At 51.0% G+C, this 24584-nt stretch overlaps 1 protein-coding gene across 1 annotated transcript; it reads left to right on the plus strand.

Moving 5' to 3' along the window:
- Positions 1-245: 245 nt before the first annotated feature.
- On the plus strand, positions 246-23829 carry LOC119111842 (hairy and enhancer of split-related protein HELT; the record flags this gene model as incomplete). Its single annotated transcript, XM_037235673.1, is given in 5 exon segments — positions 246-435; positions 13131-13316; positions 13479-13649; positions 15472-15614; positions 22645-23829. Coding segments are annotated over 5 exon segments (1197 nt in total), but the record flags the coding sequence as incomplete, so codon positions are not given.
- Between the last annotated feature and the right edge of the window lie 755 nt (positions 23830-24584).

Here is a 24584-nt window from a genome sequence, read left to right on the forward strand (position 1 = left end):
ATATATATATATATATATATATATATATATATATATATTCTGCTCAGAATTCCGGTGCCGTTGCTGCCCCGACCACACTTGCACTGACATACTGAAAAGTATTTTGAATTGTGATGACTAGAGCCCCTGTGACATGGCAAGGCATACAAATGCTAGAACTCAAAGCAACACATTGTGCAGCCGATGGCTTGGGCGGATTTGTGAGCGCTGGGCAACGTGTGACGCGCCGCTCCTGACGCCGCCAGGACCCCACATCTCACCGGATCATCGAGAAACGCCGCCGGGACCGCATGAACAACTGCTTGGCGGACCTTTCGCGGCTCGTGCCGTCTTGTCACCAGCGCAAGGGCCGCGGACGCATCGAGAAGACGGAGATCATTGAGCTGGCAACGAAACACATTCGCCACCTGCAGGCGCACAGATGCCCGCGGCCAGGTAAAATGTTCCATTGGGCTGAACAGAGCGTTGCCTGAGCTCGTCCCTTCCCCGTCGATGGTGCCGCCCTTGTCGCGCTACCAACGGTTCACGCGCTTTGATGCTGCGCTGAATTATAAATCAGCTGTAGCCTTTACTAGCTGCAGCCTTTACCAGCTGCAGTTTTTACCAGCTGCAGCCCAACAGCCTAAATCGGCTACAGTCTTTCGGGTCCTGCCCCCTCCCCGCTCTTACAAAGCAACGCTCTGTTTAGACGGCAACCGAGCGAGCGCGGCTGGCCGGCGCCAGGCAGCCGCCCTCCGCCAGCTGGCCGCGTCCTGCCTGCTGTCTACCTGATATCTCAGTCTTTGCCGTCTGCCTGATCTCTCTCTGTCTGCCGTGTGGCGATCTCTCAGTGTCTGCCATCTGTCTGATCTGTCCCTGTCCACAGTCTCTGTGTGCCGTGGGCCGATCTCTCGGTGTCTGCCATCTGTCCGATCTGTCCCAGTCCGCCGTCTTTGTCTGCCGTGCGCCGATCTTTCAGTGTCTGCCATCTGTCTGATCTGTCCCAGTCCGCCGTCTTTGTCTGCCGTGCGCCGATCTCTCAGTGTGTGCCATCTGTCCGATCTGTCCCAGTCCGCCGTCTTTGTCTGCCGTGTGCCGATCTCTCAGTGTCTGCCACCTGTCCGATCTGTCCCAGTCCGCCGTCTTCGTCTGCCGTGTGCCGGTCTCTCAGTGTCTGCCATCTGTCTGATCTGTCCCAGTCCGCCGTCTTTGTCTGCCGTGTGCCGATCTCTCAGTGACTGCCATCTGTCTGATCTGTCCCAGTCCGCCGTCTTTGTCTACCGTGGGCCGATCTCTGTCTGTCATCTGTCCGATCTGTCCCAGTCCGCCGTCTTTGTCTGCCGTGTGCCGATCTCTCAGTGTCTGCCATCTGTCCGACTTGTCCCAGTCCGCTGTCTGCCCGATCCCTTCCAATCCGCCGCCTGTCTAACGTCGCCCCTGTCCGCCGTCTGTCCAGCGGAGTGTACGGTCGTGATTGGTGGCTAGTGACAGTTGCAGCCACCGGTGGCTCTGCGACGCATGGTTCAACTGGGACCCTTTTTCGTCTCTACCGGTTTCGGTGATTGAGGGTTGTTCCGAGCGCCACGGTGCTGCGCTCAGCTGCTTACAATTGCTACCGAAGTACCGTATTACGCCGCCATCTACTACCTGCAAATGAAATTGCGTCAACGATGGTAACGTGACTGTATGTAGAACAATGTTACTACCCTGACCATTTTGAGGGATTAGGTCGGAGCAAAGGCCATCTTGGTCCATGATTCGTATCATAATATTTCAGCCGAAAAATAATGTGGCATTGAATCCCCGCAGAATGCAGTATTTCGATAAAGCGATTATCTTTCTGCAGAAGGGTATGTAACTGATAGCTACCACTTCACCGAAACAGGTGACGTCCTTAATATAGAAATGGCTGTCTTTAGAGTATGTTTTTTATTATTTTATGTTTAAGCATGCAAAATACATGAAAGGCGGACGCATCAAAGGACAACTGATGGACCGCTTCCACACGAGATTCCAATCAACTATTTGCTGAGAGAGTTCTGAGAATGGGCTACGTTATTAATGACTGCTAGGCAAACTTCTTTGCTCTTTTATCTGCTCATTATACATGTAAGCTGTCACCATCGTATTCCACCAGATAAACCAGAAGTCAGCAGCACGTTTTTTACCAAATGCACATCTTTTGACTGAATTCATCTTTCAGGTTTTTCCATCGAGTGTTTCCGATTTTTCTTATCCGTTCTAAGCAGAACACTGGTGCGTATTTACCGTCATCGCTTTTCGTAACGCTGCGTGATCGAAACAAACTGCATCTGAAGTAAATTTCACCGTGTTTTCGTCTGCGCCCGCTAAATCTTTCCAGTTTCACCGATTTACCGGATTTGTAGTTGCATGGCACTGAATGTGGAGGGCAAAATTGAATAATTCCTTATTCATATTTTTAAGGGGTCTGATTTGCAACGTACGCAGTTTTTTTTGCTTTGTAAAACAATTTTTGGCTGTTTTGTATGGAATGCCGACCATTAGATGTATATGTGCACGGTTACGTGGAAATTCGTTCTATATTACAGCCCAGATATCATTCCTTGGCTCGCACGGATGATTTTAGAGCTAGTCGTGAACGCCGCATCGTAAAGGATGAACTTTCACCTAAATCTGAGAAATGATGGCGCTCGCTTGTGGTCAATGTCTGTTGAATATTCCAGGAGCAGAGGGCAGGAATAAAAATTCAAATCGTTGTCATCTTGGTTGAGGTCATCCCGTGCATAGGGGCTGTGATTTACCTTCTCTTTGTGGAGGATGGAAAGGATCATCCTGCTTATCCTCTGACAGGGGCTGCACGTGTTCCAAAAAGCCTTCTGATGTAGCCCTCGCTCACATAGGTGGTAATCCTCGCTAGCACGCCTAGTAAGACGTGGCATACTGTTTGGCATCAGCTTCCCATTTTGTCCCAGAGCTAGTTACCAGCGCACAGCTGGTGCATGCTGTGGAATCTGAGGTCCGTTAATGCCATCGAATCAGGTCAGTTACTCTTTTAGTCAGATAATGCCGTTCTAGGTCAAATGAATCTGAATGTTTAAGCATGATTATGTTCGTATGCTGCGAATTCCCTTGATTCCAACCGAAACTTTGAAAGCGGTGTAGGTACAATGGCGTCTTCTGCATCGGATACAGTGTTTATGCAAATTACGTCACCGATCTAAAGCACCAGATTGGGGTAGGGAGAGCGCTGTTGGCTTTCACTCGTTGGCCCTCGGTTGTAATTCCGCTTGCGCAACGGCCCCGGGCCGTAATATTACTTCGCAGTCGATGGTGCTGCATAAACGAGTGCGTGATGACGTGCGCTGCTCTCCATTTTTAAATGCAGATACATCACCAGGTCTTCCAAACACCAGACTTCTCGACTTATGCTGTTAATCCTCGCCTTACGAGTGTTTTCTCACCTTCATCCTCAAAGGAGCGTCAGGCAAAAGGCTTCATTTAATATCTTAAACACGAACGAAACTGGAGTCCTACATCAATTGGCTTTGGAAAACTCTTGTTAAACTGTATGAATTCAGTCTGACTGATCAATGGTGAAAATGACCTTTCACAAGTCAAATCAGGCCACAAGGTTCAAAGAAGCATTTGATAGCCCTCTCTTGTCATGTCAGGTCATGTCAGCCTGCTACGACAATGCGGAAAACGGCGTGGAATAGGAAAACTATCGCTGGGAAGAGCGCAGGGATGTTTGCATCAGAGAGGCATTAACGGACAGTAGATATCCACACGCGTGGGCCTGTGATATGTCATGTGGGGTTTAAGGAGGGCCGGCTGTCGGTGCCTCGGCCCTCCGATTTGACCGAGAACTAAATAAGTCATATCAACGTGAACAACAGCGTTCCAGAGCTGCATGATTGGGCCACTAAAGTTTAAATGACGTGTGTTTCAAAGGCTTAGCTCTGGTCGCAGAGATTAAAGTCTAGCCTGGCTTGAGTTTGAATGACTCACATTCGATGAACAGTCAGAACATAAGTGTTGTAGCTAAGAATGATCAAGTTTTTGTGCAGTTGGGATTACGTGCTTTACACATGTTGTGAAGCTTCGAAGTTTTGGGCCACACGGTGTATTATCTGCAACATTGCATCGATGTCACTTTTGTGACATTGGCAGTGTGACCGGAAGTGGCAACAACGCTTTTTTTCGCAGGAAATGGTCTCTTGTGAGGTTTGCTAGCCTGATTTTCTTAAATGTATCCCTCTGAACGGTATTACAATAGTTTTTTGTAGCTCCAACCTGGTCAGATCATCCAAATTTAAGCTATTGCAAATGTTCACAGTTATGGTCAGATTCGGCATGAACAAGGTTTTATTATATTACATCTTTGTCACAGGTTTGAGAGGCCTTTATTAAACTATTTTTCCCCACTGACGTGATTTTTTTAGTCATGATGTAGCCTTACAGCCAATGGAACCACAGCCTTCATTTTTCTGACCTCTGACCTCTGAGATGTATGTCATGTCACAGCTGTCGACATCCACTAGTGTGCATCCGATATATGCTGGCCAGAGCTATGTAACGTGGTTTTCCACGTTGGCGTAGCTGACTTAATGCATGAGATAACAGGGGCGGGGTCTTAATATTGAGCTAATTTGACCCCTATGATGAAATTAGAGATCGCACGCATTAGTTCTCCGTTTAGGAAAAAAACGCTCGTAGAACGATGATGAAGTATTACTCACAGACCAGGCAATACTGCAGGGAATGTGTGTTAACCCATAGGCCTTGCCTAGCGAGGGCACCACAGGCGAACATAAGCCCGTGTCCATCCCTGCATCATATTGCAACCCACGATCGTCGTATACCCGACTGTGCCTCTAAAGGACACACCCAGCGTGTAGTAGGCACAACAGACGCACGCTTCCAGCGTGGTCTCCCGAGTGCGGGCGGCATACGGTCCTGCCGGCATCCTATGAGCGGCAGCATGCGCCAATGCCTTCCGGGTCCGGGCGGCCGCCATTCAGCGCCGTCCGCCGGCGGCCGGCCGTCTTCCGTATTGATTGTCAGTGTGGGCCGTGATACCCAAGACGCACCGACACGTCGGTGTGTTGGGACGGACGCGCTCGGCGTTGCACGCCGCGTCCGCACGTGACGAGGGGCACTCTCTCGCCATGCCAGTTTAGCGGCCGTTGGGCCGTGTCACGTGCGCCCCGCTTCGTCTGCTGTACCGACACGCGACCAGGGGCACTTTCGCCTCGCCTCACGTGCGCGGCGCCCCGGCTGCTGCGCCGACACGTGACGGAGGAAGGGGCGGGGCACTCTTGCCTGGCTAGTCCTAGGCGGGCGCGGTGCGTCACGTGCGCCCCGCTCCTCCGCTACTCAGAGAAGTCTACCGGCGTCCAAGAGCCCGGCCCCAGGGTTAGGTGTGGTCCCAGCACCTTGCCTTTCGGCCCAAGTCATGCGCGCCTCGCTCTGGGAGCCAGATCGTGGGCGTTGATCGTTAACGCCAGTCCGAAACTGAACAGCATCTTTTACCCGCAAGGTTGGCTGGACCGAGACTTGTTCCGTAACTTCAGCTGGAGCAGATTATGACAGCCGTCGGTCACGTCATTCTGCACAATTCCGGGGCGTTGCTTTGACATTAGGGACTAAGGTCTTATGTGAAAGGCTAAAACAGTGTGTGGACTAGGACCATAGGAGACATGGATTGCCAAATCGAAGTTAACTCAAACGCTCAAGCTGGAGCATCTTATATTTATTTATGTTTCCCGATTGGCATATGCATGTGCCTCCTCCCCCTGTCTCACATTCCTTTCCCGGAAGTCCTCACAGGGTTACTTATCTTGGCAGGTCATATGATTGAAATAACTGGTCGGTATTTCATTAACTCCGGCATATAGCTTTTTTTGCAAATCGAATCCATGTTCGGCATCACTTGCTCTCAGTAATCAAATCCCGTATGGATAGCGTCTAAAATGTGAACGGTCAGGCTGTGCGAAGCAAAGCATGCGACAGCAAACGAGAAATATGTTTTGTTTCACATGCTCGTGGCGTCCGAATTCCCCTAATCGTGTAAAGTGGCCTGTGGTAGATCATTAAAGCTACCTTCAACAGTTTGTAGGGTTTCAACGCATCATTAGTGCGTAAACAAGATAATTGTTTTGCACGTCTGCATCGCAGCGGCTTTCGATATTTTTCTGCAGTGGGCTGTGACTACTGAGAACTTTTGCGATGCATTAGAATAGGCACCATGTTGTCCTAATTAATTCAGCATCTCTTCTACGCCAGCACTTTTCAGGGAGCGGCTTTCAGGGTGCCACCTGTAGCCAATTTCTCAAAGCAAAAGCACAACGTTGCGCCAAGCACTAGTGTTTACCTTCAATTGTACAACCTACACATTAAGCCAATTTTTCGAAGCCGTCGTGATACCCTTGTTGTGTCTAGTTCAGTTTGGTGTGGCGCAGATTTGTATGCCTCGTTGGCATGACAACGACTACTAAACTATAAATCATACTAACAGCCATAAACATCCGTCTCACGTTCTGAGTACGTGTTACCTCAACCTGACGTTGCAACCAATTGAAATAAAAATTGTATGGATTTTAACTTTTCTCAATCAAACTAAATCCAACCACATTAGGTTACCATTTGAGATAATTATTGCCAGCTACAGTTATGACACTTTGACTGAAAAACAATGCTGATCAGGTTATGTAAACAAGGGGAGAGGGCGGTCAAGAGTGTTCGCGAAAACAAGAGAGAGTGGAGAGAGCACGCCGTCCGTAAAAATTTGAATGGTGTCATTTCCTGCCGTCTTGCCCGCCCATGGTGGCATGCACCAACTGTTTGACAACACCGCTCAGCTGCGTCGACTGCTGCGCGGTTTTTGTCATCGCCGCGCTGCTTGTAGTCTACGTGCTACGTATAAACAAAACGCCACCGTCCACGTGTTGTAGCTGTGCGTGGCTTTGTGCAGGTTCGTGAAGAACTAGGAGCATGATTGGACGGCAGTGTTGTCCAAGATAAAGAAGTTGGCTGGAGCTAGTTTTCTCCCATTCATCAGTTTCTTCAGCGTTCAGCCCCAGTCTAAGATGCTAAGGGATCCTCTGTTAGTCCCCACAAGGAAGATGTAAAGGCATTTGTGTAGGACAGGGATATTGTAGATGCTCTATGTAGGCAGTTTCCTTCAACTTTTTTGCAAAGGAAACTGTGAGAGATCTCCCCGGTAAAAGGCAAAATCTGACTGAAGGCAGTCTTGTAGATATGTCGGTGACTGACAATATGGTTGGGGATAGCTTGAAGAAAATCAAGGTAAATCAGGCGGCAGGACCTGACCAGATATATGGTAGAGTGCTGAATGAACGTGCCAGTGATTTGGCTATCTTTTATGTTTATATTTAATCGGTCATCGGGTTTTTCAGAAGTACCCAAGGACTGGCGCAATGTCGATGAAATACCGATCATTTAAGGGAGTGCTCCACATTTACACGGAGTTTTGAATTGAAATAGCCATATTGAAGACCTTTCGGTGTTGCTCACAATCCTGTCCTTAAGATTTGAACTTTTCTAGTTTCTGAGCTACACGGCCGCGAAAATGAGGAAAGGTTTAAAGGAGAGAGTATATCAAAGCCAACCTGGTATTCATAAACGTCATTATCACGTCATTCAAATTCTGCCATTCCATAACTCGTGCGGCGAACAAGGCCAAGGAAGACATAATTGTCGAGACGGTCATGTCTGGCGTTCGTGAGTGCGATCTTTCGACAAAACGATCATCAAGTGGCTCTCAATTAATGCTGTGCAAGGTACCATGAGGGAATTAAGCGATGACGCACTGAGTAGCATGCTAACTGAGCAGGGAATGGTGCTATCTGGGGCTCGTTTCAATATCTTTCAATGTAAAACATTTGCTTTAAAAGGGGGACTAAAAAAGTGTCACTAGCTAAAGGCTTGCTAGTTTCATCGCATTAGTTTCTGAGATCGTAGAGAAGATCATTAAGGCTAGCATTTAGTTTCACTTACATAGGCATCAGTTGGTAAATAGTAGTAAGCATGGTTTTCTTTCTGTTAGGTCTCGTTTGACCAACTTTCTGGAGTTCATGGAGTATGTTGCTAGTCAGAAAGACTAAGGCAATAGTTTAGATGTTGTTTATCTAGAATTTGGTGAGGTCTTTGATAGGGTAGCATACCAGCGTATCAGTTAAAAATTGCATGGCTTTGGGGAAAACATTCTTGACTGGGTAAGAGCTGGGCTGCAAGACAGGAAATAAAAGTAGTGTTCAATGGTATTAAATTTCAGTGTGACCTAGCATAGAGCTGGGTTTCACAGGGGTTGGTGTTGGGTCCGTTGTTCTTTGTAATCTTTCTGAATAATATTTCGAAGGGATTAGAAAGCAAGGTGCTTAAATTTGCTGACGATATTAATTTGATAGGGGCGTCGAAAAATGCCGACTAGGTAAAGCCTAAAACGACTGAAACTTGACTTGGAGATGCTAATGAACTTGGTTTCTCTGTGGCATGTGTCATTCAACTATGATCAACGTGAGGTGATGCATTTGGGTAGTTCTGGCAGTGAGGGCATTAGCTACAAAATGGGAGGCCGGGAGTTCGCCAGATCAAGAAAGGAAAAGACTTGAGGGTTATGATTTCGAGGGATTTAAAGGCTGAAAAGCAATGTGTGGCTTCAAGGAGCAAGACATTTCGGATGCTGGAACTTATTAACAGGAATTTCCATTGCAAGAGTAGGATGATTGTCAAAAGTTTTACTAAGCCTATGTCAGACCACATCCATGTTAGTGTGTACAGGCTCGGTCCCCATGCTTCCAAAAATATATAAATAGTTTGGAAAGAGCACAGCGAAAAAAAAAACTAGGATAGCAATGTGTCAAGGCAATGTTGCCGTATTTCTTCGTAGCGGTTCACCACAATTATGCTCGTTATTTGAGCTGACATATGAGACAGACGAAGCACTTTTCCCAGCATGCCAGGGATGAGCTACTGGCAGCTTGTACGCCTGGTGCCACTCGGATAGCGAGACCGCGTTGCCAGCAGATCAGATGGTGGATGGTTTCTGTCAGCTGCTGTACCGCGTCGTCTGGCCAGTTCCTGGGGCCGCAAAAGGCCTGGCTGAAAGTTAAGAGACTCGACTGGCCCACCACATTCCTAACCCCGCGAAGAAGCTTTCCGTGCCCCCCCTCCCCCCCCCCCCCGAAGACGAGAAAGTAGAGATATTTCCAGCTTCGGTTGGAGCATGGGAGCCCCCACCACGCCAGCCGTCTTGACAGCAGCAGTTACTCCCAAAACGCTCTCGGGTGTTATGACCTTCAACCGCATCACTGAAAGCAACGCATACAGCACTGCACGCTGCAGCTGCAACAGGCACAGCACAGGCCTTTGGCGCACAGACTACTGCAATTGTTACGGAGAAATCGCCCGCTATAGTCGTTGCACCAGCAAACAGATGGACATCGCAGAAAACGAAGGGGGCTAGGTGTACATAATGATGATAACTATGAAAAGCATGCTGGCTGGTAGTAAAACGCTCAATGCCACTTAAGATTTCGTGACACTGTAGGTCAGAGGTCTGCTCTGAGTTTGATACTCGACCTGTGATTTGCCGTTGAATTAGACATCGTGGCCCAGAAAAGTCCAGAAATGGACTCGCCACCCACGACAACCCCTATTAAGAGATATTACACGACCATCTAGGTCATCCGGATCAAAATAAGAAAGTTGGTAAGCATTCAAGATGGCGGCGGCTGCCATGTTGAATTCCGAGAAATGCTGAAGGCTACACGGCAACCAAGCTAGTATAGCTTTCGTTATTACATAGAACATACTTCCGTGAAAAAGTGTGCGGTAATTCGTATTGCTGGGTCAACATGCTGGCAACTTGACTATCACAGGATTTCGGAAGTGTTGATGCTTAGGAGTTTCTTTGTCAGTGCAACCTCCATTATTGTTGAGTGCATTCAGTGCCGGTCCAATAGGGGAAGGGGAAGGTGGGGAGGGGGAAGGGAGACAAAACGATCAGATGGGCCTCTTAGGGCTATTTACATTGATACTAAACGTCATAACTGAAAATGTAAATTGGCTGTCCTAATTTTTAGCTATAACACGATAATTTTTTTAGATGACCATGTGCCGGAACTGAGCATGTTCTTATAAGTGTGTGATTTGAGGTTTGTTTAATTGCAATTCCCCGTCAAGAAGTGCTGTATGACGTCGCGACCGACTTCCGCCACACCCACGTCAGGATCACGTTCCCCTTCCGCCAGTCACTGAGGATGTATTCACGGCGCAGCAAGAATATCTTATTTTACGTGACGCCACGTATAATTTTTCCCGTGCGCATTAGCAGCGTTGTTCGTTTTTTACATCGTTGGAGTTTTCGTGACAGTACCTGCACATGCAAGGACAAAGTTTTTTGTTTGCAGGTTCGATGAGCAGGCTTAAAAATGGATAGTGCAATTTATGATCATTGCAGCGTATAAAACACATTTTCACTATTCCTGGTCGGTCCTGGGCCGCAAAGTAAGCTATTATAACCTATTTATCTGTAAATTGACCTCATTGCAACTGAACCTGTTGCGCCGTTCCTGCCCCACTCCAGTCGAGTTGTGGAAAAGATTCTGCGCGTCCAGTAGAGATTCTACTCATCGTCACGTACAATTTTTGTCGCCCGGGTCGGTGCGAACCCTAAACGGTACAGAACTCATGGGTTACTTGTCTCGGGCGAATACACCGTGGATCAAAACGCGCCAGTGGCCGCATCGGCCAGGCCGCGGTGTGCGGACCGAACAGCGCGTCAAAGCAGGAGCTTCACCGCATGGACGTCCACGTGCTCCACGCCGAGCGCGCGCCAAATCTGTCGACGCACGCGTCGGACGGCGTCCGCACGCGACCCGGCCGCTCCTCGGCGGCCGTGGCGCCGCTCGTTAGCGTGGCCCCGCGTCGTCGGCACCGTGAACAGACGCCGCTGCCGACGGCCGGAGCTGCGCGGTCACATGGCGGCCACGTGACTCGGGCACTGGGTGGGCACGCGTCACAGCCGACGCGCGCGCCTCCCAGCCGCCGGCGCCGGCCGGATCACGCCACGTCGAACGTGACACGGCGGCCAGCGTGGCGCGCGCGCCGGGGCCGCCGCCAGGGCCGGCCGGCAGCCATGGCCATGGCCATGGTCCCGTTGACATTTCACAAGAGGGAAGTGATGCGGTCTTCCAGCGATGCGTGCTATGAATCAGCTGGAAAGCGTGCGAATGGAAGGCTCCAATCAATACACATCGTCCTGTGCGCTTTTCAGTCTCCATGTGGTTGCCCACTGGAAAAACTAATAGGTACTGGTTTTAGTCTAATTTGCTCTCTGTAAACACGCAAACAGGAAAATATAACCTGTGATATACAGATGGCTGCTGGCGTCGCTGGTGGTTCCATCGAGGAGGTGTGGGGGGGGGGGGGGGGGGGGGGGGAGGGATGAAAGGCCGGGACGATAGCCGCAAGAGAAATGAAATCAATGTTTTCGAAAAACATGCCAACATACCGAGCGAAACGGACGAATTGTTTGTCACATTGAGCATTTCCATTGAACAATGTATGCACTCAAGCGTTTAAGTTGCCTGATATAACCCTTCTGAGACCAGGCCACGATGCAACAAGATTGTGATTCTTATAATTTTACTTCTGGTCCGCACATGCACTAAGATTATTTGACGTTTTCTTCCCAGCCGTAAAACTATCGCGGTACCAATAAGCAGATTAAGGTCACATAGAAACTTGGGGGCATTTACAACACCCAGCGTTTGTATACCCAGGGAGGCTTTGCAAGTACCCACAGTATGCAATCATGATCATCGTATCGAGATAGAAAATCATAACGTCATAACTATGAATCACAATACTAACGACGTACGTTACGCTTCACATCAAATATTGTTCGGCCCCATTCGGCATTATCACGGTAATTAAACACAGCATAAAGAGTAACAGTGTGCCACGCCCCTTTGTCACAAAACTTCACCACCTCTGCCTCGTCACACACCGAACCGCGCACCATATGTTGACTCTTGTGTCTTCTGGTATTCTCGTTGTCCATTTGCTCTTGGTGCGTTGAAGGTCGGCCATTTCAGCATGAAAACTGACGATGTCGGAAACGAGAACGTAATATGTGGCATGGTCTACTTATCAAGTGCACACGATCTTCACAAATGGCCGCCATCATGACGATCACGCGGGTGTCTCCCACACTCTGATGACAAGCTCGGCTAGTCGGTGGATTTCAGGGGTGCCAACGATAGTAGCCTCGCTTGGCCTCGAGTATCTGAGTTTTTTAGTAATGACGTTGGTGGGCCGCCGGTCGCCATGTTCGGTTTGAGTTAGCGTTCGCTTCTAACCGGAAACAGCTATCTCGGAAACAAATATTTGCACTGCTGCTGAAAGTGAGCTATCAACACCTTTCAATAACGGCATGCGTGATGTCCTGGGGCCCTTGTGCGCCTTCATTGCTTCCTGGCTCTCCTCAGTATTTCCTGGTGTATCCGCCCTTCTTTCTCCACTCTTTAGTTATCCTGCATTCTCGTAACGCCTCATTTGCCTGGGGCAAGACGGGTGGTACAGCCACGAGTGCGCTGAAGTGCCCCTGGTGGAGGTACTGTCCGAGCGCCAAGTACCTACACCGTGTAAGGGTGTATATACGGATCAAGTCTGGGTGGATGGACCCCTAGGCGCATATAGTTTTGCCGCACCATTATCCTTTCTCTTTCATCCCATTGCCCTGAAATAGCCTTCACTGGTAGGAATGGCTCTAATTGAAACCAAATCTAATCTCTCGGTGGGGAGACGTGACTGACTCGGTACTCGATCTTACCTGGATATTTATGTGCAGTTATGGACGAGGGTACGGAGGATCTGGGTACAGCGATCTTAATTCCTGATCGCGTGCTTTCGGGTGTTGAGCAGGCAGACATTATTTGTGCACGTCAGAACGGGCTCAGTGCAGCGATGTCCCTTTTTCCTGACATCCTTCTGGAGGTGTCTGGCGATTGCTTCATGGCCAACATTTGTGCCGGTCTGCCGGTTTTCAGTGTGACACCTAAGAGCGGGGGAGGGCATGTCGTTGGTGGCGCGCGCTCTGCTCTCGACAGCTCGCTGGTCATTGTCACCTTGTTTTTCAACAGATGGCGTTGATACCGACACGGCTAGCCGGCGCGCAACCATCTCCAACCGCTATGAGGAAGGCTACCGCGAATGTCTGCGCGAGACGATGCAGTGGATGGTGGAGCACGAGGGCTTCATACCCGGCGACCCCCTCTGCGCCCGTCTCATGAACCACCTCCACGAGCACATCGCACTCGTGCTCAGAGGTCAGCGAGGGCACATCGAAAACCAGCCGGCCTTGGACGGGCCTGGTGCCTAAGTTGGCACAATAACACATTGTCTATTGCGGACGCCTTTTGTGGAACTCGCAGCTTGGCTGTCTGAGATCGGTTGGGCGAGCTAACCATGGCTTCGGCGCCTGCGCGCAGGCGGCTTTCCACCGCGGCCGCACCACGGCTCTCGCGTCGGCTCGCTCAGTGGCAGCACGAGCGGCTACAACGGGAACGCCAGCAGCAACGGCTCGTCCAGCGACGGTAACAGCGGCAGCACGCAGTGGCCCAGCTCGTCGGCGCCGCGGGAGATGCGCTACGCGCCACCAGGTCAGGGTCTCAGTCTGCGACGCTGCGCACCGGTCACGGCATCGACCCGAGCGTCGGGGCTTCGCGCGCTGACCGCGCCAGCGGCCTCGCATTGGGGCGCTTTCGCTGTGGCGCTGGGGCTCAGATTGCGGTCGCTCTTCACGCCCGCCGTCTGCGCTGATCTTCCCCACACTACCAGGCCACAGGGGCAGCGGCAGTGTCACGGCTACTGCCTTATTGTCTCTCAGAAGCATATTGAGCTCGAGACGGTTCAGTCTCACCGTCAAAAATTGGACCGGATATGATAGGCATGTTCTGGAAGGGTTGCTGGTCCAAAGATTAGTGTTCTTCGGCTTGATTCAACACTCAAAAACACAGCTACAGACAGGTTGATGATAACTGTGGCCACTGTATTACGCAGTCCCAGTGACATGGCGGTACCCACAACGGTCTTATCTCATCCGTTGGTCAACGGACATGGCTCGAGAGACATGGTCCGGTGGGTTCGATTCCCGTCAAAGGCATCGTTTTTCCGTGAAAAGGACGGGAATTTTTTATTATGGCCGGCCACATCACGAGCTTGCATCTCACGTTGAACCCTGGCAACATTACTTAATTGGCAGGCTGTACAAAGTATTCCGCATTTCGGCCCACTTAAACATCGGGCAATGGGACATCGCCACTTCGGTGGTAATGTTAGCTGTCATGCATTAAAGGGAGTATTCCGCCTTTTGATACTTTTCGCTACATCGGATGAGTAAGATTTTATCAGAAATGTCAGTTGTCTCGTAAGCGTCCTGAATAGCTCAGAATGTCGATTTCTAGTAGCCGGCCCTGCGTGAGAAATCTCCCTTGTCCGCCTGCTCACCGCTATGAAAACGATACATTTCACTTGACCTGCTTTTTCCGACGTGCGTGCTCTGTAATGTTTGCAACGCATTAATCTGTTTTCGAAATGTGTGTGCATTAGATGCTACAAAGCCTTGCAACACTGTTGAGACAAAAAGACATGTGCGCATTAAGCTGCTATTCCGTGTATGTAACGAAATGTTATTCGGTGGCTTCGATTTCTACCCTATGATGCTAACCAGAGTGGTTCTTTTCGAGGTGCACTTTGGCTTTCGGGAATGGGAGTAGCACATGGTCCATGGCGACGCACTGGTTCAAATTTTAACCAGTGCACTTCTAGGTAACAGGCTCTTGCCGCCCGCTGGGCCAAACACAAAGATATTCTTATTCGCACCAGTGGAGGTTCGCGCGGCGGTTGGCATGACAACAGTGGTCACGAATGCGGGGAAGAAGCGTAGTGCTCTTACAAAGCGTTCGCAGCGCGATCTGGACTCGAAAGTAATTAACGTTGATATTCTCATTATGTACTGACGGGCTGCAGAAGCACTTCTCAGTTCTATCATAAGGCGCAACTGGTCCTGAGGTTTCATTAGGGCATTTTTGTATTATGCCCCAGAAGCGGGACAGTCCCTTTAAGCTGCACTTAGCGAAGGCTCTGACATCAAAGCCACCTGAACACATAATTCATGCGACCTAAGTGTTTTGGAAATGTTAATACAAAACCCGCAACTGAGGCTCGGTGAAAAGGCTGATGTTTGATATGACCGTTCACCATCATGCAAACTGCGCACGGCCGGCTCACAGATGTGGGCTGCGTCCATGCTAGCAGTGATAAAAACGGCAGGTGCATACTCACACCTTCACTAGGATAACGGCTAACACCCGCTGTGGTGATGGGTGGAGGGACGCGAACGCATGTTCCAAGGCTAGGCGGCCTGCAGTGTCGGCGGTCGGGGGGACCGGTCAACTGGCCGCGATTTTGTCGTCTCTTCAGACCTGAACCAGCAGGCGCTGGTTCGGCTCCCGCTAGAGCGCGGCGACCCGGAGCCAAGCGCCGGTCCCGGCGCGATGTCACGGTACCCTGCCGACGACGCCGACGCTGACTTCGATGAGCCGCACCTGTACAAACTTCTGCACGTGAGTGATCACAGAACGCTTCGTCGGCAGGTGACGGACACTGTTCGTATTCTCAGCATGGTCTGGCGTAATGGGCTTTTGCATGCTTACGTCTCCCGTGTCCATTTAAGCCGTGTGTTGTCTCGCTCACAGCCCAGGGTGCGACCAGTGTCTGCCCGAACTCTTCATGGCGACACTTGGTCGTATTCTTACTCTTGTCTTGTTCCTTCTCCAGACCGCAATCGGTGTGTGGGTCATTTAAAGAGCGCTATGGATGAGTGATGTCATTCTTTGAACGTGCCAGATTCTGGACTGCTACGTGAGTGCTGCACCTGGATGCAGAGGTCGGGTGTATGTAATTCAGTAAAGCTGAAAATTTCTGCAAAGTGGTCGCCACCTACTCCTGAATGAGTCACAATCACACTGGTACAAAAACGTGGCACCAATCAAATCAATGCCGTCAGTTATAAGGGCACTTAACTAAGCTTTGTTCCTCTCAGTACATGGAGAACGTAAAGAGATGGCAGTGTATCAACAGTTTCCGGTCAGGAGCCTCGTCAAAACAGCATGGCGAAATGGATTTACTGGAATAGATTTGAAAGGTAACTCTGGCTCCGACTTTACATTTGAATTTGAAAGAAATATTTTAGATTTTGTCGCGTCAACATTGAGACGAACATTTTCATGTACTTTTGACCCGTCAAAAGAGGCCCTTTGCGGCCTCATTGAACGTTTCCGGGGCAGCGTTTTTCCGTATGCAAATTACCGATATTGGCAGATAGTGAGGGGGAATCAAAAACCTATGTGTGCCTCCTTTCTTGAAAATGCTTTTAGACCGGTTTAAAACGGAGGGTCTGCTTGCCCGCCCGTCCAAACCAGTTTTCCAAGTGGGGTAATTCGATGATTCCCTAGTAACATACGGAGGTTGATAAGTAATTAGAGCGTAGGTGTTGATAAGTGTTTGGAGTTTATCAACCGACAGAACCCAAACGTAGCTTTCATTGTGGGTCATATTGGGGGTGAAAAGGGGCATCACACCATTTGGCCACACCGGTGATGGGAGAAGTGATGAACAATTACAATTTCACAAAAATTGCACGGTGACTTATTTGCTATTGCATTATTTACAATTTACTACCTATGTGCAATTACATATAACAACGGTACAACGTTTGGAACGGAGCTCTTTACCAAGTACATCAAATACGTAATCCTCCAAATTTGCACTGTAGATATGAGATCTCCATCTTTACTAAGCACGACACTATTGTAAATATGTTACATAGGGTTTTGAACAACTATCCAGTCATAGTAAAAAATTCGAGAGCGTGACCAAAAGAGGGGCTTTGCTATGTTGAAATGGTTACTCTCCACAACATTTCGGGAGATCGTTGGAAGAGCTACGGAAATCTAGTGGAGGTGGGGGAAGAGGCAGCTGAAACCGAAAAAAATATCGGATGACATGTCACGTCATGTATTTATTGCGAATCGTTCGATACGCATGATTTAATGCTTTATTCGAGGCAATGGGTTACAAGTAACACGATAGAAACTCAGACACGGTGGTGATAAAAACACGTCGAGAGCTTGAAAAAGGCCCAAAAAGTCAAACAAAACCCTCTTTTTCACATTGGTCAAGTTTAGATCTGAGCGCAGCACGCCTCCGGGAGACCACAACGGCCGGCGGCAGCTGGTTCCAGGACGATGCCGCACGATATGAGAACACCCTGCGCGATACAGGCAGTCGGAAGGCGGCAGTTCAGGGGCGCCGGCCACCGCCGACCACGTGATGCGCATCGGGACACGGAGATCAATTAGGGCCCTGAAGACGCCAATGTGGTCGTGGCGCGCGACAAGATTACTGATCCTGCGCCACATCAGCGATCCTACCACCGATTAAATATGATCTTGACCCCGCGTCCCAAAGACGATCCTGACCGCGACATTCACGATTTTTGGCACCCGGCCGAGATAGCAGGCGGCGACCCCGCCCCAGACTGAGAGGCAGTCCAGGATGTGGGGGGAAAACATGGGCCTGGAAGAGGAGCTTGCGAGCTTTGGGTCTGAGATGATGACAAATTGTATATTGATAAAACGGGATGGAGTTCCACTTTTTAACTAATTTGCTTATGTGCTCTTCCCAGGAAAGGGTGCGATCTACAGTCACTCGCAGCATCTTCACGCACGACGAGGGGTTAACATTAAGTGGGAGATGTTAACATGGAAGGATGATTTATGATGACCTGGGGCGTGCGAACAAGGAAAGAGTGGACTTGGTATGGTTCATCTTCGGGGCATTGGCAGTGAAGCAGGATTGGAGGGCAAGGATGGTTTCCTTCTGACGCGATTTTAGGGTGGACAAGTGGTCTGGGTGGGCGGAGTCGAGGAGATGGATATCGTCGACGTAGGAAACCAGACGCCTGTAAGGCAGGCATGATGGAAGGTCGTTCGCAAAGATGCTGAAGAGGACTGGGCCCACCAGGAACTCCTGAGGGACACCGTGGGATAAGGGAATGGATAGTGAACCACCTATCACCACCTGCCGTGGTCCATCAAAATAATTTGTAAACCATCGCGAATCGATGCTGTAGGCTTGCAGCTTGGTCGGGAGGACGCAGTGGTCAACGCTGTCGAAAACTCGACTTAAGTTTGTGGAGGTGACGGCGACGACATGTCCGACATATATATATATATATATATATATATATATATATATATATATATATATATATATATATATATGTATATATATGTATACATGTATATATATGTATATATATACATGTATATATATATGTATGTATACATGTATATATATGTATATATATACATGTATATATATATGTATGTATATATATGCATATATATGAAGCTGTGAAGGGGTTAAGATGCCGTGGGCATCAAGACATGCGGACAACTGCTGACAGACAATCTTTTCTCATATTTTTGACGATACTGATCAAAATGATTTAGGTCTAAAATTGCTTGCAGCGTCACAAACACCGGACTTTTGGATGGGAAGAACTGAATCTAACTTCCACGCACAGGGTAAGGCGCAGATGACGATGGAAGTATTGGCTAGATGAGGCACTTGAGGCCCCATGACAGCGAAAAGTTCTTAGCGCAAGCAGCGGCACACCATCGGCTCCAACCGGCCCTAGATGAAGACACTGCACGCATAGATTTCGCAAGCTCGGGTAGGTCACAGGGTGTAAAGCTAGCCTTGCTATGGTTACGCACGGTGGTCTTGGAGGGGGAGGTGGACGCCCCGACTGCTCGCCGCTAGCTCAACCGCGATTTTTGAGCCAGCTGAGATGAAGTGACGATTGAAATCGTCGGCTATGCCAGCGGGCATTGCCTCCTCGGCGCACCTCCTCCCCCCTCCCCTAGAGGGTCTATGTCTAGATTTATGGATAGTCCGCCAGAAATTAGCCCGGTCTTAGGCCCGTCGGTTCACATGCTGGCGCATGGAAAGTCACGCTTGGTCTGAGTGCAGCAAACTTTAACCCGGTTTCACAGACGCCGATATTCAATGCGGTCGGTCTGTATAGCGGACCTGCGTCATGACCGGCAAGCGTGGTAGCAATCCCGCACCACACACAGCAGAATGGGATTGTCTCAGTCCAGGAGCAGCGTGGACGGCCGGGTGTCACTGTTTTCAGGGTACGGTGCATATCAATGGCACCTGGCCATACGCACATGAACTCCTCCAGCTTTCCCGCCGCACCCACGGCCCGGTACAACGGGTCTCAGTCCACCTGCAGTAAATGCAGACTGAGCTCGTCCCAGCAGACTTCGCGCCAGGAGTAGAATAAGAAAAGAAACAGGACGTAAATGCTGCCGCCTGAACGGGGCACGAATGATGGTGGTGAGATGGTCCGTAATCAGCGGCAGCGACACCAGAGCTGTGTCCTCTAGTTTGGGCATGTTGGTAATTTCGTGGTCTAGGAGAGTCGCGGTCGGCTTAGAATGGGTTGGTGTGTTAATAAGCTGCACAAGGCTCAGATCGTTTAAAATGGACATGCAACGACGCACAGACGGCTTGTCGGGGCGCGTTAATGTTAAATCGCCGAGACAACAAAAAACACGTTTGCCGATGGTGACAGCCGTTCTTAGTTGATCATGTATCTCGTCAAGGCCGCTTGATGTCGGCTGAGACGGAGGACTGTAGACAACGCCGGCGGTGGCCGAGAGCTGCCCACTGCCACTCATCGACATCCACGGCGACTCGTATACTGCGCCGGCGCCGGAGATTGGTAACGCTGCAGTTGAAGTGCTCCTGGCACAAGATAACAGCACCACCACTACGGTTCGCGGCCGCAGGGCGACCCCGGCAGCGCCGGGTCGGCCGGTCCTTGCGCGCCAGCCTGTGGCCGGGAAACACTAATATCCCGTCCTTCACGGGATCACGGGGCCAGTGAGCCACGTCTCGGTAATGCACATGGCGCCCAGGTCATGGTCGCGTACGGTCCGAAGAACGCAGTCGATCTTCGGGACTAACGACTGGACGTTGGCGTGGCCGACCGTCAGTGTGCCGGCTGGCCTGGCAGAACTGGCGCGGGAGGTGTGGCTGACTGCAGGCTCTGACCGATCGCCCGGTGGGCCGGCCGGCCTGGCAGAACTGGCGCGGGGCGTGTGGCTGAGTGCAGGCTCTGACCGATCGCCCGGTGGGCCGGCTGACCTGGCAGAACTGGCGCGGGAGGTGCGGCTGACTGCAGGCTCTGACCGATCGCCCGGCGGGCCGGCTGACCTGGCAGAACTGGCGCGGGAGGTGCGGCTGACTGCAGGCTCTGACCGATCGCCCGGCGGGCCGGCTGACCTGGCAGAACTGGCGCGGGAGGTGCGGCTGACTGCAGGCTCTGACTGATCGCCCGGCGGGCCGGTTGGCCTGGCAGAACTGGTGCGGGAGGTGCGGCTGACTGCAGGCTCTGACTGATCGCCCGGCGGGCCGGTTGGCCTGGCAGAACTGGTGCGGGAGGTGCGGCTGACTGCAGGCTCTGACTGATCGCCCGGCGGGCCGGTTGGCCTGGCAGAACTGGTGCGGGAGGTGCGGCTGATTGCAGGCTCTGACCGTTCGCCAGGTGGGCCGGCGCTCAGAGGGTCCGGGGCCGAGGCGCGACACAGCGCGGCGGCACCCGAGAAGCCGGTGATGGCCTAAGGGCGGCGGGCAACGGGCGACAGTCGGTGTCCCTCTCCGAGCGGGAGCACCGCAGCCGTTGTGGCCGTGCGGCCCGACATCCCCTCGTTCTCCGATGACGCGCGCGCCGTGCAGCTCCAGCGCGGCTCCGGTCGAAGTCGGCTCCGTCGCGACGCCGGCAGACACGGCCACTGGCGGCACAGCCGCCCCAGGTTACTGCGCAGCTTCTTAACAGTACCTCACTGGGACAAACGATTAGTTGGGGAGGCTGAACATACCATTGAAAACTGAAAATGTGCTCAGGCGTGGTATGGAAGAATGACATCGAGCTCAAAACGGCTTTGGTGAAATATCCCTTATCGAAGCGTCAAGATCAATGATCAATGACGGGAGACATAAACGTCACTCTTGCAAATCGGGATTTCAAATGGACTATTCATCGCAAACTGTGGGTCATAAAAATGTAGCGTGAACTACGCGAACAAAATGGAAGCAACGTCAGCTGTGTCGAAGAGTTCATGACTCCCATTTGCCCGAGATTTAATGAGAGTGTGATGGTAACAACCAGACAAGGAAGGCCCATTCGGAGACGACTCTGATTTTGACCGAACGTGCCGCCCGGAGCCCAGGCAGTCATGTGTCTCTCTGACTAGAATAATATGCGAGGCACTAGTCATCGCGACGGACGGTCGTCGGTATGTTTCTGGTGATCAGATGATGACTAGACTTAAATGCGTCGAGCTCCGCACGGCTGATTAAGCAGGCGTGGTGAGTGACGAGGCGTGGCATGTGGTGAAAAAGGCGCATGTGCGCGTATTTCCAGTAGTTGTATTCGTATCGTGTGAATCCGTGTATATGTATCGGTAGGTTCTGTACCACAGGGCCAGCATGTAAAATCCTCGCTGGTGGTCGTTGTCTAACGCTCCAAAATAATGGCGATGAAATTGGCTCACTGTTGTTTTTAATGGCACAGGTCTGAAGTCAAGTTTCATATCAATTCTCGTCAGGTCGTGGAACGATGAAGGTTTTGGGGAAGGCATGCGGCCGAAACATCACTCAACAGCGATTTTATAACTTCCAAGCTACCAAAGTCGTAACAAATCTTGGTTGATTCTGTACTATTTCTCGATGCTGCGCTGTAGAACTGTCAATGTCATTTACTCTGCTGTTACTCCGTCCTTTCTTACGTGCTGGTTGTCCCGATTTTGCTTGACCATGAGATTGGCGTCTTGCTCCTAATCCGTGACGGGTTCATATCCGGCATCAACCCGTTATGATGATCCAGTCTGAACGCAGGAAATACTTGTCGCAAAATGATGATGCCATGCAATTTTGATCTTGATAGAAGTTTTGGCTTTGTCTCAAAAGCAATAAACTGATGCCACGGCAATTAAACGGAAGTCGACTTCGATGCATGCACATTGCGCTCGGTAATTTCAGCAAAGTGTATTATCCTACGCTCGCATACCAGAATCAGCGTGCCAATGCCATTCCGTGCATGCAAGATTATGGTTCACATGCGCGTCTAGGAAGCGAGAGGGTTCGGTTTTGTTCTGCTGACGGTCGGGTTTTGGGTTCGGTAACCTGCAGTGTCCGCCCTTCCTAGCATGGTAAGACGCAAGTAACGCCTGACAGAATTAGCGGCTGAGTGCACCTTAAAACGCCAATGGCAACAACATCATCAGTGTATTTTAAGCCGCATCCCTTGGTGCAATCGAGCTATGCAATAATGAAAGGAGTCAAGGTTCGAATCAAGTTCGTGCAAATCATGCACATCGTACGCGACACTAAGCAAGGAGCATCGCACTGTTGTAGATAGCGCATGCATACTGTTGTGGCTGGGCTTAAACGCGTCGGGCCGTCCGCCTCCGCGAGGTCGAATGTCGTGCACAAGCTTGTGTTTCCTGCCGCCAGGTGGCAGGCGAGGTGAAGCGGGCTCACCCGCCTAGCAGCAGCAGCAGCCGCAGTTCGGAGGAGTGCGGCGGCTTCATGTACAAGTTCAAGACCAACATGAAGAAGCGCTTTTCGGCCGACATGGCCGACGGCTTTGGCTCGAAGCGCTGCCGCCAGAGCGTGCCGCCGGCCGCCGTCGAAGCAGACAAGTGGAAGCCGACGTTGCTGGGCAGCGGCGCCGAGCGGACGCGCCGCCGCTCACAGCCCTCGCAGCTGGTGCCCGTGTTCGCACTGCACAGCAAGGGCTCGCTGTACCTGCCGATGACGGTGGAGCTGGCGGCGCTGGGGCCGCAGGCTGAGCTGCTCTCCGCCGAGCCGCTCTCCCTTCTGCACCCTATCAATATATCGGTGTGCTTCTGCGAGCGGCGAGCGCTGGCCGACGCGGCCAGCGAGCAGCCGTCCACCTCTGGCGTGTCGTCGCTGCCACCGGAGACGGTGATCTCCGAGGAGCTTACTTCAGCCGGGTAGGGCGCTGCCGGGCCGCCCGGGCCGCGCTCGTTACCGAGCCGGAGGTGAACCGTGCTGAACTTGACACGGGCTGCCCTGCTGTCCGCCGACCAAAAGGGTGGCGCCATGCTGTTACAAAATGCGGCACATCTATTCGATGTTACAGTTGACTGTCGGTTTGTTCTGTCGCCGTGTGCGAAACCGTCGAATCAATGGCATAGGAAGACGGTCTATGTGCTTTATATTCATTCTTGGCGTGTTCGCATACGCCATATTTTTGCTCCCGTGTTGCTATGTTCCTGACGCCCGAACTGCTGTTTGCCCGCTGCCGTGTGGCTTTGCTTTTATCTGAGTGAGCACCAAGTTACATTATCGCCGACATAATTGTAATGGTCATGTATGGTCAGCTGGTCAATGGCATGATGGTCATGTATGGTCAACTGGTCCATGGCATGATGGCCATTCGCCAATACTTCATTTCGCAGCTTCTGTTCAGTTCAGGCTGTCTGATTTCTTCTGTGTTTCGAGGAAAATCGGCCGTCAGGCGCTCTGACGGACCCATATGACGGTTGTATTACTTACTTGTGTCACTTCCTTTGATAACGTCAATTCTCCCGCAACGATATCCCTACCATCAAGCTAATAATGCGAGCAAGTCGTGGTCATTTTGTCTACGGGCCTAACGTGGGCAGAATTTCGGGAAATGCTGTTCGTTAGCCGTGTGAAAAGGCGTTCATCATATCAGGAGTCCCCGCGAAAAGACAAGCTAAGGCAGGCCGGGTGTGTGTAAAACTGCTCATCGTTTAATGGATGTGTTGTGCAGAAGTGGATGGTTCAACATTCTAGTCGACTTGCGATGGGATATTCGTGCATCCTCCTCCGTTCTCAGCCTCCAAGCCAATGAAAAGAACGCAAATACGTTTTCCGCCAGACTGAGCTGCCTTGCCTAGCGAGTTGGGTCGCAGTTGTTGTGAATGCATCAGGCGAGACTTCCGTGGCGACATGGACTAGGCCGAATTCCGCCCAATCTGCGATGTACACTTGATGTCACCGACACGCGAGTATTCCGACAGTTGCCGAAACTTGTGAATGGGTATATCTAATCTTCGCTGACGGCACTTGCTCACTTGGCGGTTGGGACAGGGCTGCCCGGGTCCACATATGTAACGAATTCCACTGCACTCTGTTCATCGATCGCGCTGTTGCGAAACGCTCCGGCTAGAGGAGAGATCGCCGCGCTTTTATTAGCGGGCTCACAATATTGCAGCAAGCCGGCCAGCTCCAAAATAGGCACCATTTATCAGCGAGACTGTCTGCCGTTTGACAGGCCGACACGCCACGTGAAAATCGCCTGTACATCAAGCCAACACGCGCTTCGTTACTGTTGTTGGCCGCGCGCTGTGATGCCCTCTGCATTGTTCGTTGGGTGAATACCACAAAGTACTGATTGCATG

The sequence above is a fragment of the Pollicipes pollicipes genome, unplaced genomic scaffold (assembly GCF_011947565.3).
Source record: "Pollicipes pollicipes isolate AB1234 unplaced genomic scaffold, Ppol_2.1 Scaffold_7261;HRSCAF=8764_pilon_pilon_pilon, whole genome shotgun sequence".
NCBI classification, from domain to species: domain Eukaryota; kingdom Metazoa; phylum Arthropoda; class Thecostraca; order Pollicipedomorpha; family Pollicipedidae; genus Pollicipes; species Pollicipes pollicipes.